This window comes from Epinephelus fuscoguttatus, linkage group LG3 (genome assembly GCF_011397635.1).
Source record: "Epinephelus fuscoguttatus linkage group LG3, E.fuscoguttatus.final_Chr_v1".
Classification (NCBI taxonomy): Eukaryota; Metazoa; Chordata; class Actinopteri; order Perciformes; family Serranidae; genus Epinephelus; species Epinephelus fuscoguttatus.
In genome coordinates this window covers 48,898,911-48,916,676 of record NC_064754.1, presented here as the reverse complement: position 1 = coordinate 48,916,676, position 17,766 = coordinate 48,898,911, and the positions used below count along the sequence as shown (strand labels likewise).

At 43.5% G+C, this 17,766-nt stretch overlaps 1 protein-coding gene across 5 annotated transcripts in view; it reads right to left on the bottom strand.

Moving 5' to 3' along the window:
• sclt1 (sodium channel and clathrin linker 1) overlaps nt 1-17,766 on the bottom strand; it is a 165,772-nt gene that overhangs the window by 45,303 nt on the left and 102,703 nt on the right. For all 5 annotated transcript variants that reach the window (XR_007449044.1, XR_007449043.1, XM_049572847.1 and 2 more), the window contains exons 15-18: nt 11,376-11,447; nt 11,160-11,234; nt 10,918-11,060; nt 9,626-9,818 (exon numbers count right to left, since the gene is read on the bottom strand). Coding sequence is in view for 3 of the 5 variants with exons in the window: in XM_049572847.1 (XP_049428804.1) it covers nt 9,626-9,818; nt 10,918-11,060; nt 11,160-11,234; nt 11,376-11,447 (483 nt within the window). In the remaining 2 variants the exon portion in view is untranslated. The remainder of the gene's footprint in view (nt 1-9,625; nt 9,819-10,917; nt 11,061-11,159; nt 11,235-11,375; nt 11,448-17,766) is intronic.

The following is a 17,766-nucleotide window of genomic DNA, read 5'->3' as shown; positions in this document are numbered from 1 at the left end:
TTGTGCCATACTGGTTAAGAGTAAATGAGGAATACAGTAACACAAGACTAGACTCAGCCTGTCACAGCCGGTTCATTTTGAAAGAGCAATGGCCAATGGGGAAACACCCACTCTCACATCATCACTTACTTGCCAAAAATCAAAAAATAATTTCACAGAGGTATACAAAATACACAATAAACAATAATGCAATTATAGTAGTGCATGCAGAGCTGTGACCCGGAAGAGCCTCCTGTAGGTGTTGTGTTTTTTTTGTGTGTACTTGCATCTAGTTTCATGTCTAACTATTTTTAACTTTTTGGATGGTTCTTACAACAGAGGACAGAGAGTCAACTACACCCATTACCTCCTTCCAAGCCTTTGACTTACCTGTCTCTGACACACCACTACTAACATAAGACAATACAATGTTTTTCTCAACCCCACTTCACCTAAAATAACTTTAATCTCAGCGTTTGACAAGTTGGTCTTTCTCTCTCTCTTTCTTTGTTTGCTCCATGTTTGCAGGTCGACAGAATGCACACCACCACAACGTTATATGATCCATTTCAATGATGACATGCTTGCCCAGAGGCGAAATTTCGATGTAACTGCCTGTTTAATTCACATCAAGAGCGACACAATTTTGCAAACAGCCTAATGATTTAGCGTCTAAAAATAAACAGCACCAAGGCAGAAAAGACACACACAAGCATGTGTGTGAGTTAATTTACTCCCATGACAAACTTTGGGTCATGATGAATAGTTTTCTCATTTACAGTATGCCTTTATCGCTCACCACTTTCAAGCCACAGTCTTTTGAAATGCTGAAATGATAATGGAATATTTTCCTCAATAAACTCTGGCACCTAAAGGGTTAAAATGGAGATTGTGCCCCTGTCATGTCTGCATGTAAGATTTAGACACACACACACACACACACCATGTTTCTGTGAGTTTGGGTGTGACAGCGGTTGCCATGGTGATGAAGTAGGTGCACCTGGCAGAAGTGCAGAGAGAGACAGACAGAACACAGAGAGACCTGTTTCAGTGGAGATTTAACTCCACGAAGAAGTGCTTCCCATTCCCAAACCGTTGGTCCAATCATGAAAATAATGTGATGATGAGAGAGATAAAGTTAGACAGAAGATCTGTTTAGCAGCAGTTGAGGTGGCATGTGTGCGTCTTTAAAGCCGATACAACAAATGGTGCAGGAGAAGATGTTTATTTAAGAGCATGTTTGAGGCGAAATCTTGCTGCTGCTGTAATCAGTCCTTTAAAGATTGTGAGACACACAGACAGAGAGAGCTGTGTGTGTGTGTCTGTGTGTGCAGCCGTTGTCATGGCTATTGAAAGCAGATCAGCAAAGGCTGTTTATAAACTCTTTGAACAAATTCTTGCCATACCCAAACCGGTCCAATCAAGAAAATAAAGTGATTGTGAGAGACAGCCACTTCTCATGAACGCACATGTCGTGTTGTATATTTCTCGAGTCAAAAATGTGGTCAGAGGAGCAAGTTTAAAATGTGTTGCACCTAAGCTGTTTCCAGAAATTTCTCCTCTGAGTTTACATGGGAGTGAATGAGAAAAAAATCAGCGCTCCCTTCACTTTGGAGCCACTCAGCAAAAATGTGTACGTGTGAGAGATTCCATGTCAACGTATCTGCGAGCAGGACAAATTTTCCTATGTTTTGTGGTATAAATTGTGTCTGTACAGTGAAAATTGTGGCCATGGCAGCGAGTTAAAGACAAAAGTTTTAGACGAATTCTAGAGCCCTCTCCACTCTAGCTCACAGCATTCCATGCAATACACACCCATTGTAAACTGAGAATTTCTCCACTTTTGCTCATGGTACTTTGAGAGGCACCGATCAAAAACGGTAAAAGATATGAAGAAGATGAAAACATGAGTGAATAGAAGAGACCTGTGGCAACATTTGAGAGTTGGAATGGAGTCTGTAGCACAAAGTATGGAGACGCTGTAAATGCTAGAAAAAGCCCAAAGATTGGTGCCTTTCTCCCCCCTGCTGCCATTCATTTCCTATGGGACAGCTTTGGAAGATCGTCAGGACGTTTTTCTGACATCTCACCTTATGGAGGCCATAAAATCCAAACGAAGCGAATAATGAAAAAGTTACGAATAACTTTTGATTAGAAGGAGTTGATCTGTCATCTGTGCAAGTTTGAAGCCGATTGGATAAGCGGTGTATGAGAAGAAGATTTTTTAGGAAAGGCAGTTTTAAGGCAAACTCTTACTTTGAAAGGGCAAATATCTCACTTCCTGTTGGATTTAGGTCAGGGGTGTCAGCGCGTGATTTTTAGGTCTTGATGAGACGAACACGCCACTTTTGGTTTCATGTTTCTACGACGTTCCTACAGGCCGTGGCGGCCATTTTTGTGTGCCTAGGTGGCGCTAGAGAGCTCATTTTGGCACTTTAGGGGTTAATGTCATCATTTTATAAAATTTTTCACCGGTTCTGATGTGCGTGCCAATTTTGGTGAGTTTTTGAGCATGTTTAGGGGGTCAAATTCCAGTTCAAAGAGGCGGCGGAAGAAAGAATAATAATAATAATAATAATAATAATGATAATAATAATTATAAACGCAGCAAAAACAATAGTGTCCTTGAGCAGTCCTCTGCCTCTAGGCTCGGTCCCTAATAAACACAGCAAAAACAAGACTGGTCAGTGAGAAAAAATGCGGCAAAAACTATAGGGAGGGTCCTCGCCTTTGGCGAGGACTTCTTTGTGAGTAGTCCACTACTGTTGGGCCCAGTCACTTATAAACGCACGCAGCAAAAACAAGAGGGTCCTCGCCTTTGGCGAGGACTGCTCCTTGAGCAGTCCTCTGCCTCTAGGCTCGGTCCCTAATAAACGCAGCAAAAACAATAGGGTCCTCGCCAAAGGCGAGGACTGCTCTGTCAGCGGTCCTCTGCCTACGGGCTCGGTCCCTAATAATAAAGGCAGCAAAAACAAGAGGGACTCCGTCCTTCGGCTGAGGTCCCTAATTAAAGCTGCAAGCAGCTCTGATCAGGCCCTCGCTCCCCCATGCAACTGTGGGGGCCTGAGGCACGTGGGGGCTGTGGCGCGAAGAGAGAAGGGAGAAAAAACCTGGCAGGAGCAAAAAAAAGTAATGTTTCGTTCATCCACCAGGTGGCGCTACGAGTGTAACCAGATGTGGCCAGGTGCATTCAGGGGTGGACCCTCATCACACGTGAAATTTCGAGCAAATCGGACAATGCATGAAGGATTTATACCAAGTTGATGTTCCGTGGCGAAGGATGAAAAGTCGCCTCCGCCGCTGCGGCAGCCTGTAACATGACAGGACACATGTGTCACTGTGGAGATTCATCAACTTGATCGTCATGTGGCCACAAAATGTAGTTGATCAGGTCAGGATGGTGTTTGTCAGTGTAAAAGATAGCATTTCCTGTTTCCACAAGGGGGCGCCACGAGCGAGATTGCCTACGAGCATATGGAGGCATTGAGGGCGTGGATCTTATCATGTACAGATATTTTGAAGCAGTTTGGATGAAGTATGTGGGAGAGAGAGCTGCTTGAATATGCATGGGGATGGATCAAAAAATGGCAGCACCATAGCAGCCACGCCCTTTGACCTACAGACATGCAGAGCACAACTTTTGATCAGCATGGTCTCTGGATGATCTGTAAAAAAAATCTGAAGTCGATTGGATGAAATCCCTAGGACTAGTTTGTTAAAATACAACATGTGGAAATCACACCAAAATGACAAGTCAAAATCAAAATGGTCGACTTCTTGTTTGGAGTAGACCATTGGTGCCAGAGACTTTTATGTGTGTCTGGACAACACACACATGTGTACCAATTTTCATCTTCCAACTGAAAAAAACCCTCTGGGGAGGGTTTTTTGAAAATTTCAAGGGGGCGTTATAGAGGCATTTTGTCCCCCTAATGGGAGATGCCCCTATCAGATGCAAGAGCTCACCATTCTTGACCTGTGTGTCAATTTTCATGAGGATATGAGGTCGCTGAAGCAATCAAAAAGCCAAACGTATTTGGTGGCGAGGGAGGCGCCATAGCTGCCATGCCCCTTGACATAGAGAAAAGCTTTTAATAAGTTTTGATCAGCATGGTCTCTGGATGATCTGTAAAAAAAATTGAAGTCAATTGGATGAAATCCCTAGGACTAGTTAGTTATAATTTAACATGTGGAAATCATGGCAAAATGACAAGTCAAAATCAAAATGGCTGACTTCCTGTTTGGAGTAGACCATTGGTGCCAAAGACTTTTATGTGAGTCTGGGCAACTTACACATGTGTACCAAGTTTCATGTTCCAACTCCAGGGTTTTTGAAAATTTCAAGGGGGCGTTATAGAGGCATTTTGTCCCTCACCCATGGGCGATGCCCCTATCAGATGTAGGAGCTCGCCATTCTTCACCTGTGTATCAATTTTCATGAGGATATGAGGTCATTGAAGCCATCAAAAAAAAAAACGTATTTGGTGGCGAGGGATCGATAGTTGCCATGCCGCCACACGGACACCATTAGATGTAGCTTCACAGCGTTCATAAGGTAGCTTCACCAACTTGTTCTGCATACATTAGAAGTGGAATGAAGTTGATGGGGTCAAGTTTGTGGCATCAGTACATGTTAAAGTAAAAACTGGTCACTTCCTGTTACCACCGGAGGGTGCTATGAGTAAGGTGGGATATTAACATATCGATGCATTTGGGGCGGAGCCATCATCATGTTCAGCAAGTTTGAAGCTGCTGAGATCAAGTATGTGGGTGGGAGAGCTGTTCGAAATTCGATGGCAAGAAAACGAAAAGTCGCCAAAATTCGTCACGCCCTAGCGGCCACGCCCCTTGACATAGAGAAAAGCTTTTAATAACTTTTGATCAGCATGTTCTCAGGATGATCTGTAGCCAATTAGAAGTCGATCAAACGAAATCCCTAGGAGGAGTTCGTTAAAATTTAAGTTGTGTAAATCGCCCTAAGGAAAAAAATTCAAAACAAAATGGCCGACTTCCTGTTGGGATTTTACCATGACGTCAAGAGACTTTTTTGTGTGTCTTGGTATGATATACGTGCGTACCAAATTTCGTTTGCCTACGACAAACTAACCCCAATGGGGAGGGGTTTTTGAAAATTTGTAGGGGCCGCTATTTCGGCATTTCGCATCAACCATGTGCAACCGCCCAAAAATATCGAATTTCGGATGCGGCCAGACGAATGTGGAAAGTTAGAAGCATTTTGTAATTTGGGAAAGGGGCGAAATTGGGGCACGAAGTCGGGTAAAGAATAATAATAATAATTAAAGCTGCAAGCAGCGATGAACGGGCCCTCGCAGTCAATGCGCGTCGGGGCATGCTGCCGTCAGGGGGCGTGCACCTAGAAGTCTTGTCAGCTGTAATAAATAAAAAAATAAATGTAATCTCTTCCTTACATTTCCAGTATACAGGTAGGCACCCAACCCACGTATGTATTTTTCCAAAAAGTAGAAGCTGAATACATGCCCAATAGTTCAAGGTCTTCTGACTCTTTAAAAGTTGATATGGTGTCTCCACCTCAAAGTATGAGAGACAAGAAGAGGTTGAATGTCGATGAGTTTTGAAGAGGATCTGAAGATTTTCCAATTTACTTCCGTTCACACTAATTAGACTGCCACCAGAGCGCCACGTATTGGCCGATTTGCACCAAATTTTGCACAAGCCCTCATCGGGCCATGGAATATAATTAGCAAGTGTTGTGGTAATCGGATTGTATTTGGTCAAGATATGAAAGACTGTCTGTTTTGAAAACAATGTGCAGGAATTTGTTGTTTTATATTTTGGCTGTTTTTTTGGACTATCAAAATTCTTTTAATAACTTTTTGTCACGAGGGTCCACAGATGCTACATGCAAAGTTTGGTGCAAATTGGTCAAATCGCCTAGGAGGAGTTCGAAAAAGTACATTTTTCATTTGTCGCGATTTAGCAAATGGAAAGTTACCGCAAAGTGGGCGTGGTTTACACCACACAATTCAGCTGAATTTAGAGAACACGTAAATAGAAGGTTTAACAATGTGCAACATATTATGTGGGAGTTATTAGCCAAAAACGCTTTTGCATTGAAAATAGCACCACCTGCTGGTCATTTTTGGTGTGTGAGTTACAGGGGCCAGTCTATTCCACCCCTATCAATTTTATTTCCATGAGTGTTATGGTGTTGGCACAGTGCCAAAGGGGCTCATGGGGAAGTAGTAAACTGAGTTTCATGTCATTCGGACACACCAATGTGGAGATATGCAACACTTCCTGTTTTGTACTAAATCTGCAGGAAGTTGCTATTTAATAACTTCAGTATTCTTTGGAATATCGAAATTCTTTTAATAACTTTTTGTCAGGAGAGTCCACAGATGCTGTGTGCAAAGTTTTGTGCAAATCGGTGAAATTGCCTAGGAGGAGTTCGAAAAAGTAGGTTTGTGACATTTTGCGAATTTGCGGGGAAAAAACAGCCGAGGTCCCTAATAAACGCACCAAAAACAAGAGAGTCCTCGCCCTTCAGCCAAGGTCCCTAATAATGAATGCACCAAAAACAAGAGGGTCCTCGACCTTCAGCCGAGGTCCCTTATAATAATAAACACACCAGAAACAAGAGGGACTTCATCCTTCGGCCAAGGTCCCTAATAAACGTTACCGGAACAAGAGGGACTTCATCCTTCGGCCGAGGTCCCTAATACTAAACGTACCAGGAACAAGAGGGATTTCGTCCTTTGGCCGAGGTCCCTAATAATAATAATAATAAACAGCACGATTCCAATGGGGTCCTCCGCAGACCACTTCGTCGTCGCTCGGGCCCTAATAAACAGCGCGATTACAATAGGGTCCCCATGGACGACTTTGTCATCGCTCGGGCCATAACAATAAACAGCGCGATTTCAACAGGGTCCTCTGCGGACGACTTCGTCGTCGCTCGGGCCCTAATAATTCCTTCAGTTTCAAGAGGGCCTTCGTCCAGTCTTCGGTTGGTGCTCGGGCCCCAATAATAATTCATTTAGTTTTAAGAGGGCCTTTGCCCGGCCTTCGGATAGTGCTCGGGTCTTAATAAATCCTTGCATTTCAATAGGGTCCTAGCACCACTAAGTGATCGGGCCCTAATAACAATAAACAGCGCGATTTCAATAGGGTCCTACACGGACGACTTGCAGTCGTCGCTCGGGCCCTAATAATAATAATAATAAATAATAATAAACAGTGCGATTTCAATAGTGTCCTCTGGACGACTTGCAGTCGTCGGTCGTGCCCTAAAAGGCACAATATTACCGCTTATCTCAATAATTTCTGACGCAATTAATCACCCAAAAAAATGTGTTATTGTGACAGCCCTAGTCACCATTTTTGTTTACATTCCACCGCGGGCAGCAACGGCAGTGGCATGTGACATCATCCATGAAACTGTTGCTAGAATTCAGACCCAACAACCTAGTGCATTCATTGCAATAAACCCTGGGTTAACAATAACATCAAGCAGCTCCTCAACCAGAGAAAGCTGGCATTCAAGGAGGACAAGAAGAGGCTCACGGAGGTTCAGCATGAACTGAGGAGGAGACTGAGGGAGGCAAAGGTGGACTACAAAAGAAAGGTGGCGAGTAAAATGCAGCAGAACAACATCAGAGAGGTGTGGAAGGGAATGAGAAACATTACAGGCTATTCAAAGAAGCCAGGTTATGGATGGTGATATGTACAAAGCCAACAACTTCAACCTGTTCTTTAACAGGTTTGATGGAAGGGGCAGTGTTCACCCTACCCCTGCATACATCCCCCCTTCCACAGTATCACCTGCTGCTGCTGCTCCTGCTCCAATGTCTCTTATCTGGGGGTCCTCTTAGATGATAAGCTGGACTAGTCCTCTAACACTGATACCCTCTACAGGAGGGGGCACTGAGGTCATTTGATGTGTGTGTGGAGATGTTGAGCATGTTCTATCACATGGTGGTGGGTCAGTGCACTCTTCTACGCTGCAGTGTGCATCTTAAAATGTACCTACAGTAGTTAACCTGCACATAGTGAGTCTCCTCAGAAGAAGGGGGACAGAGAGCAGGATGAATGACAGCTACTGATGTTTGTGTTACTTTTTTCAATCAGTATTGGAGTAGGAGTAATATTTATTTTATTGACATGTTAGATTTGTTTCCAGTGAGATATTATTGAGTTTATATTGTGATTTTGTAGTAAACATGACTGTTACTGCCATAGGCTGTATAAATGTATGTCCTGTCTATTTGACTTAAAAGAAAAACGTCAGGAGGTGAGGTGTGTGTGGCAAACGGAGGAGGAGAGATGCCGCTGAAAATATATAGTGTGCTACTAGTTACTGTTAATGCCTATTGCTTGCTTCTGTGCATTGACAGCTCTTTTTTATTCTGTTTATACATTATGTGATGCACCTCAGTCAGACATGTGACATGTGAAATCTATTTTTTTATTTCAAATCTGTGATGATAAACATTGTTACATGTTCTGCATTAATTTGCATTTACTTAAAACTTGACATTATCAAAAGCAAAAAGAAAATCAGGCCAAACTGAATTTGTAATTGAATAGCCCTGGTGTAGCCACTTCCGACTTGCACTATCATCAAATTTGCTGAGGGCGCAGCTGTGGTGGGCCTGATCACAGATAACAATGAAAAAGCCTACCTGACTTGCTGGTGCCAGGACAACAACCAACCCTGAACATCATCTTCCATAAGAAGAAACAGCAAAATAATAATGCCTGCCTTAATATCAAAAAGTCCTTGGTGGACAGAGTGGATAGCTTCAAAAAGAGACTGAGGGATTTCTACTCCTGCAACATTAAGAGGGTCCTGTCAGGGAACATCACTGCCACTGCAGACAGAACTGAATCGCTCTACCCTGCATAAAGGGAATTTACACCAGGTGCTGCAAATAAATAACTAAAAAACAAGGCTAGGACAATCATAAAGATCCCAGGCACCCGGATAACTGCCTTTTTCTTCATACTGAAGTTGTGAAGAAGGTATCAGATACATTAGGGCAGAACTGAAAGGCTCAAGAAGAGCTTCTACCCCAGGATACAAGGATCCAAAATGATGACACTGCCTAAGGCACCCCCATCCCCCAGAGACCTACAATATATTAACTGTTAACTGTTTTATCCTCGTGAATATCATACTTTTAAATGGAGACTTCTACAGAGGTGTTTTTCCTCACAGGACCAGGTTTGAGTGGGAGGAAAAGGACAAACCCTTGACTTAACATTTCAGCACCTTGCTGAATGGATTGATTAGTTGGTTTACACTACTTCTGCTCCATTGTATCTGAGTGCCTGAAGTTTGCTATATTGCACATGTTGATTATTCTTTATCTTGTTTTAATCTGGTTCTCGCAAGTCCACCAGCTTCGGGATAAAAACCTTTAGCAGGCTGTCCTCTACTCCACCTCCACTGTCTCCCTTCTTGTACCATCTTTCCAGGTCATTATTCTAATGAGCCAACATTGAGAGCTGGCCTTGCACACTTTGCCTTACAGTCACTTCCTTTCTTTTCTTAATTTACTACCAAAATAAAACTTAAATATTGTTTCGACTTGTCTTTTCAGGCAGTTTTTACACAAGACCTGATCATTTTATTTTCTTCTTTGTCTATCCATCATTAGGTTACCTGTTGTTTGGCCTTCTTCTGATCTAGCAGGGAGGTCTTGCGTAGCACATCCATCTCTCTGCGTAGCTGTAAGTTCTCCTGCTGCAGCTGGAACCGCTCCTCACTGATGCTGACACAGTTGTCCCGAGCTGCAGCCAGAGAGCTCTGCAACTGCTGCACTTCCTCCTGGCAACGTGACAGCTCTTCACTGTAGCTACAGATGGACAAATAGATTGAGAAAGGAAGGGGGGAGAAAGAGGGGAAAAGGAGAACAAATGTTATTTTTACACAACTGTCTTCACTGGCAGCAGATGGAGCCTTACTGTGCATTCACACCAAAAGCGTCATGAGAATCCTAAGCGGCCGGCAGCCATTCATTTTCAAAGTACGCTTGCTACGAAGGGCGTCAGGGGTGTCGGCTGCAGCGAGCAGCGCGATGCCAGCGACCAGAGCGTCAAGTAGAAGTTGAGAGAAGCTGAACTTTATGCAAATGAGCAGTGCCACTGCCGAAGCAGCAGCCAATTGCAGACCGGGATTCAGGTACGGAGGTCTGGGCTCTCCCGGAGCTGTACGAGCCGGTGAAATTCACCGTGGAGTTGCTGGGTTTGCAGGACTCTGTGGACCCAGCAAATATGCCAATGCAATACAAAGGAGGCTTCCAAAAGTGTGATTAATGAGCTCCCGCTTATTTACCACCAATTACATTTCTCAGTGGTCCTACGTGCCAACAGGAGAGTAAAATCCTAATTATAAAAGACTCAGAAAGGCTATAATGACTGTGTTTATTAGCGTTATTTTAATTGTGCAATGAAAGTCATGGATAATACAAAGTGAAGACATAAATGATATATTTGTTCATCCTTGTAAAGTGAACAGCCGTGTCAGCCTTGATGGACACATCTGCAGCAGCCGGCCCCGCCCCTTTGGCCGCTGCTAGCGCCTGCTGGACCTGCTGCCAGGCAGCGCGATGCCAGTGACCTGAGCGACCGCTGGCGCTCATGATGCTTTTGATGTGAATGCACAGTTATAGGTACCTCTCCCTGCTGCTGTGAGAACACACAAAAAGGGGGCGTCAGTGGCTTAGTGGATATAGCAGGCGCCCCGTGTACAAGGCTGTTGCCGCAGCGGCCCAGGTTCGACTCCAGCCTGTGACCCCTTGCTGCATGTCACTCCCACTCTCCCTTCCCCCTTCATACTTGACTATCCTATCAATTAAAGGCAACGCACAAAAACAGGAGAGCTTTATATACTGCCAAGAATGTGTTAAGTTCAAACTAGTAAAGAGTAAACCTACAATGCAAAATTATACTTACTCCATCTCCATCTTTTTCAGTTTGTTCTGTGCACTTTGCAGGGTGAGGCTTATGTCCTCCTTCATCCTCTCTGCATCTAGACACCTCTTGTGAAGGGCATCAATCTTCCTGAACTCTGGCTCTGCCCTGCCCTCCTTATACACCTAAAACATAAACAATTATGTAACTATGCAATCAAACATTATCAAAATTCTTGAGATGGTTCAGCAGCTTGGTTGTTTCACGAACATTTTTATAGATACCTTCTCCAGCTCCTCCTCTAAAGATTTTCTCTCTCGCAAGGACTTTTCAATCTGAGATTCTTTATCTGCACACTCCTAGACAGAGGTGGAAAGAGATAACAAGCAGAGTCAGACTAGAAAAAAAAACATGAGCAGACAGGTGGAGACTGAAAAAGATTTAGTGCTGAAAGGCATTTATCTTTAAAAAAAAAAAAAAAAAAAAAAGTTGGTTCTTACCAGCTGCAATGCAGACAGTTCCTCTGCCATGTGGTGGATCTGAATGTTGCACTGCTTGCGCACAGTATCCACCTTAAAGTAACAGTTCAAAAAAGAAAATATAAATGCAATGCTTTTGTTTTGCTCCCATTTTTCATGAGCTGAACTCAAAGATCTAAAACATTTTCTATACACACAAAAGACCATTTCCCTCAAATATTGTTCACAAATCTGTCTAAATCTGTGTTAGTGAGCACTTCTCCTTTGCCGAGATAATCCATCCCACCTCACAGGCGTGGCATATCAAGATGCTGATTAGACAGCATGAATATTGCACAGGTGTGCCTTAGGATGGCCACAATTAAAGGCCACTCTAAAATGTTAAGTTTAATCACACAGCACAATGCCACAGATGTCGCAAGTCCCAGTTCTTGCATGGCCAGCATACTCACCGGACATGTCACCCACTGAGCATGTTTGGGATGCTTTGGATCGGCGCATACGACAGTGTGCTCCAGTTCCTGCCAATATCCAGCAACTTCGCACAGCCATTGAAGAGGAGTGGACCAACATTCCACAGGCCACAATCAACAACCTGATCAACTCTATGCGAAGGAGATGTGTTACACTGCGTGAGGCAAATGGTGGTCACACCAGATACTGACTGGTTTTCTGACCCCCCCAGACCCCCCCAATAAAGCAAAACTGCACATTTCAGAGTGGCCTTTTATTGTGGCCAGCCTAAGGCACACCTGTGCAATAATCATGCTGTCTAATCAGCATCTTGATATGCCGCACCTGTGAGGTGGGATGGATTATCTCAGCAAAGGAGAAGTGCTCACTAACACAGATTTAGACAGATTTGTGAACAATATTTGTGAGAAATGGTCTTTTGTGTATATAGAAAATGTTTTAGATCTTTGAGTTCAGCTCATGAAAAATGGGAGCAAAAACAAAAGTGTTACATTTATATTTTTGTTCATTGTGTATATACATGACATCTATTGCACGTCTGTCCGTCCTGGAAGAGGGATCCCTCCTCAGTTGCTCTTCCTGAGGTTTCTACCGTTTTTTTTCCCCCGTTAAAGGGTTTTTTTGGGGGAGTTTTTCCTTATCCGCTGTGAGGGTCTTAAGGACAGAGGGATGTCGTATGCTGTAAAGCCCTGTGAGGCAAATTGTGATTTGTGATATTGGGCTTTATAAATAAAATTGATTGACTGATTGATTGATTGATATATATACATATATATATATATATACATACACAGTACAGGCCAAAAGTTTGGACACACCTTCTCATTCAATGCGTTTTCTTTATTTTCATGACTATTTACATTGTAGATTCTCACTGAAGGCATCAAAACTATGAATGAACACATGTGGAGTTATGTACTTAACAAAAAAAGGTGAAATAACTGAAAACATGTTTTATATTCTAGTTTCTTCAAAATAGCCACCCTTTGCCCTGATTACTGCTTTGCACACTCTTGGCATTCTCTTGATATGCATACGACATCCTTCTGTCCTTAGGACCCCCCCCCCCCCCCAAAAAAAAACCTTTAACGGGGGGAAAAAAACACGGTAGAAACCTCAGGAAGACCAACTGAGGAGGGATCCCTCTTCCAGGACGGACAGACGTGCAATAGATGTCATACAGAACAGATCAGCATAATAAATTAACAGTAATCCGTATGACACAATGAGACAGAAAGAAAGAGAGAGAGAGAGAGAGAGAGAGAGAGAGAGAGAGACACAGAGAGAGAGAGACAGAGACAGAGAAATGCAGGACAGACGGTAATGACAGTAGCTTACAACAACATTAATGAAAGTAATAATATTATAATTATAGTTCTGGCTACTGTGGTACAATATGTTGAAAGTATATATTAATATCTGATAGTATACTTAAGTGACAATAATCATATGTGTATAATAACAGTAGAAGTATGACTAATGATAACAGCAGCAGCAGGAGGCATCTGGCAGGACCACGGCAGCAGCACAACCACACAACCACACACGTCACACTATCCAGGCACCGCTGCAATACAAGTTAACCTGAGAGACAGTGGAGCACAAAGGCTCCGGAGAAGAAGCCAAGTTAGCGACATCCAGAATGGCCGAGTTAGCAAGATGCAGTAATAGGACACGAGAGAGAGAGAGAGAGAGAGAGAGAGAGAGAGAGAGAGAGAGGGAGAGGGTGCCCGGTGTATTATAGGGGGGTCCTCTGGCAGACTAGGCCTAAGTCAGCCTAACTAGGGGCTGGTCCAAGGCAAGCCTGAGCCGGCCCTAACTATAAGCTTTATCAAAGAGGAAAGTCTTAAGTCTAGTCTTAAATGTGGAGACAGTGTCTGCCTCCCAGACCGTAACAGGAAGATGATTCCACAGGAGAGGAGCCTGATAGCTGACGGCTCTGGCTCCTGATCTACTTTTGGAGACTTTAGGGATTTCCCCAGGCGCAAACCCCTCCCCCCAACACCGGTGAACATCCAGGGAAAGGACATTAAGATGGTGACATCTTATAAGTACCTGGGTGTTAATCTTAACAATAAACTGGACTGGACTAATCACATAACAGCACTGTACAGGAAAGGCCAAAGCAGACTCTACCTGCTGAGGTGGCTCAGGTCTTTTGGAGTGCAGGGGCGCTCCTGAAGACCTTCTTTGACACTGTGGTGGCATCAGCCATTTTTAACAGAGTGGTCTGCTGGGGAAGCAGTGTCTCGGCTGCAGATAGGAACAGACTGGACAAGCTGATCAAGAAGGGACTCTGTGCAGGTGGTGGGAGAAAGGAGCATGACAGCCAAACTGTGATAAAAGCTCTGGAGAGCTCCTTCAGCGATAGACTGATTCACCCAAAGTGTGTGGAGGAACGTTATCGCAAACTGCACCATGGACACTTTAGGGACACTATGGACACTTTATGGACACCACTATAAGCATTGCTGTCCCCCATATTGTTGTTTATTTGCACATTCAATATTCACTTTGCACTAAATATGTTCACTTTAATCCATTGCTCACTTTTTATCCACTGCTCATCATCATTATTATTATTATTACTATTATTATTATTATTATCAATCAATCAATCAATTTTATTTATAAAGCCCAATATCACAAATAACAATTTGCCTCACAGGGCTTTACAGCATACGACATCTCTCTGTCCTTTGGACCCTCACAGCAGATAAGGAAAAACTCCCCAAAAAACCCCTTTAACGGGGAAAAAAAACGGTAGAAATCTCAGGAAGAGCAACTGAGGAGGGATCCCTCTTCCAAGATGGACAGACGAGCAATAGATGTCGTACAGAACAGATCAACATAATAAATTAACAGTAATATGTATGACACAGTGATGTGTATATTGATTTCTTGAGCCAAATTGTTGTCGTATGACACAATGAGACAGAGAGTGTGAGAGAGAGAGAGAGAGAGAGAGAGAAAGAGACAGATTATTATTATTATTATTATTATTATTTATTGCTGTTTTTTGTATTTTTTTGTATGCCTAGTTTTTTAAAGTTTAAAGTTTTTAAAAATTGAAATCTTTAATTTGACTCTTTACCATTGACTGCTGTAACACTGGAATTTCTCAAATGTGGGATCAGTAAAGGTGTATCTTATCTTATCTTATCTTTAATGCTTGAATTGGAGTCTAATTTGGCTTAATTGGGTTTTATAATGTTATTTGGTTGTTCTTCATGATGTCTGTAATGTCATTCTGTTTTGCAATCAGGTTCACTGCAAGCCGAGTATGGTAATCATTCACATGGAGACTACGGAACCCCCCAGTGAAAATCTTTATTGTACTAACTTCCCACAAATGTAATAATACAATGAATAATGGTCGTTGTGGTTGTTGTTTGTTTGCTTGTTTGCCTATACACCTACTAATACTACTGACCGTGGGTGCAAAATCCACCTGCTGACTCTCCGCTCCGCTATCAAACAACGGATCCCTGGCCCACCAATGGCACCACCAGGGGGTTGCGAGTGGGGTGGCCAGCAAATTTATAGGGGGGGCCATGGCCACCCCTGGTCACCCCACTCGCCAGTGGGGACCAGGTGTTAGCGCGACCACCCATAGGTCCAACTACCCATAACTCCGACTACCCGCTAATCCAACCATGCAGGTCTACGACGAGTTTTAACGTTTTATTCCCATAATGTCGACTGCCCATTAATCCGACCATTTTAATGCCATTATTCTGACCTTCAGATTTCATTTTGGCCCCCCACTGGCCAAATCACATCCATCTGCTATATGTGATGTACATGCCTTTATTTGGATAACACATCCTGATATTCCCCACACATAAAGCCTATTGACATCGTAATGCACTGTGATGGAAAATTTTGTGTTTAAACATGTTTAACCTATAATGTGCTCTGCATATGTTGTGCACGCATGTTCTAGGGTTACTTGTTTTGATGAGACTGAACTTCTCACCTAATGATATGTGTTGCTCATTTGACCCCCACTGTGACAGTAGGGTAACATACAACTGGGGCCGAATCAAAGCAGGTTAAAGGTTAGGAGCCAGAGACGCTCCAACAACAAGGTGTCCTTGTTACCAGGAGATGTTGTGTCTTAGGGATGTCAAACCAACCTGTGCTACTGCAGGCACCATATATCTTCCAGGGCTACTGAAGGCGTCACATGTTTTGACTAATGATTGCATGTGTTAGGGGAAACTCTAAAGACAGCATGGCTGGAGGTCATCGCTGCTCACTCACTTTTTGACTGTTTATGCGGTTTGAACTATGTGTGTGATTCCATTCGCGAATGTTTAATAAAAATCAAGAAAGACAGCCGACATGTGAAGACTTTTCTTTGAACTGTTTATTGAATAGTGATTTTGCCACCACAAAAGTGGCAACCACGAAGGGACCCCATCTGTAAGTGGATTCTGGAATTCTGGACTGAATGTGTGAAGACTGTGCACAGCAAGAGCCTCTCACAAGAGACTCTTACACCTCGAACTCCCCCACAAAGGAAGGTTGGGAACCCAACATGACACCTGATTTTCAGCTGTTAAAGGCAGAAGAAAAGGTGGTGAGAAGCTGTCTGGGTTAGAGGAGAAGTAGAAAACACTTGCTACCAAAGTGGAACAGACAGAGTGAGTAAAGCACATTGTTTCCTTATTTCCTTTTGTAAGTCGTACATTTTTTATATTTAAAGGTAAAATATATTTTTTTTCCTTTTCTCTTTTAAACGTAAAGGTTTGTGATTGATTTCTGCTTCCACAAATTTGGCTTACTTCTAATACTGCTAAGGAAAAACTGAGAGGTTGATTAAAATGGGATCTTGACAGAGTAATGCCTCAAAGGGGAGAACTGAGCCTGATTATGGCACTCCCAACGTGAGGTATATGGAGATTAATTATGGGAAGGAGAGCATGGCTCAGTTATATCTGTGGGTCATTGAGTTTTCCGAAAACAGGCAGCCTGAGTGTTAAACAGCTCGAGGCTTTAGAGGTGAGGTTGACAGACTTAGAAAGAAGGGGATTAGAAAAGAAATTTGGGGGTAAGATCAAGTTTCAGGCAGATTGGTCAGCTTTTAATAGTTGATGAGGGAAGCCAAGCATAGGCAGGGCCCCAAAGGTTTCCCAGCGCAGCGTCCGAAGCTGGATGCGGACCTCGACTCGGCCCCCGCCGTATGCTGAAGGCGGCAAGCAGGAGGAAGCAGCTGGCTCCTCTGGATCAGCGCAAGGGTCAGAGAGAAAGCCCACACAGACCTACTGAAAGGACGCCGCGATGTGTCACCGCACTCAGATCCTTTCTGCGACTCAACCCTAGGCAGCGGAAAAGTTAGCAACAAAGGAGATGGGCAGGAGGCGCAGGAGGAGTAAAAGTCAGTGGTGACTACTCCTATGCTGGAGGTGGCAGATGGGAATGGAGAGACACAGCTTGTGTACAGACCGTGGCTAATGAGTGACACGTATAAGGCCATGGACACACTGCCACACATTATGGAAGGAGGACAGAAATTTGGAAATTTGGACAACTATTGTTGTTCATTCAGCAGCACAGACCAACCATTAATGAATTGAGACGTATGCTAACATGGCACCTGACAAATGATTGGCACAAGGTGGCTGATTTGTTTTTAGACAATGACACTGCCAGACTGGTTCACCATGACTATGAGAACGCTGACAACGCTGCTTACAGAGGCATTGTTGAACGACTGATGACAAGACTGAAAGCGAAATTCCCTGTTCGTTTGGACTGGGGAAAAGTGGTGGCGGTTAAGCAGGGTGCAGATGAGAATGTCTCTGCCTATCTGTACCGCATTAGACAGGCAGCAATGAAGTATGGTGGACTGACTGAACCCGAAGCTGAGGGGAAAGAGGACGGCAGACACACAACCCAAATGTGCCTGCTTTTCCTAAACGGAGTAAAACCA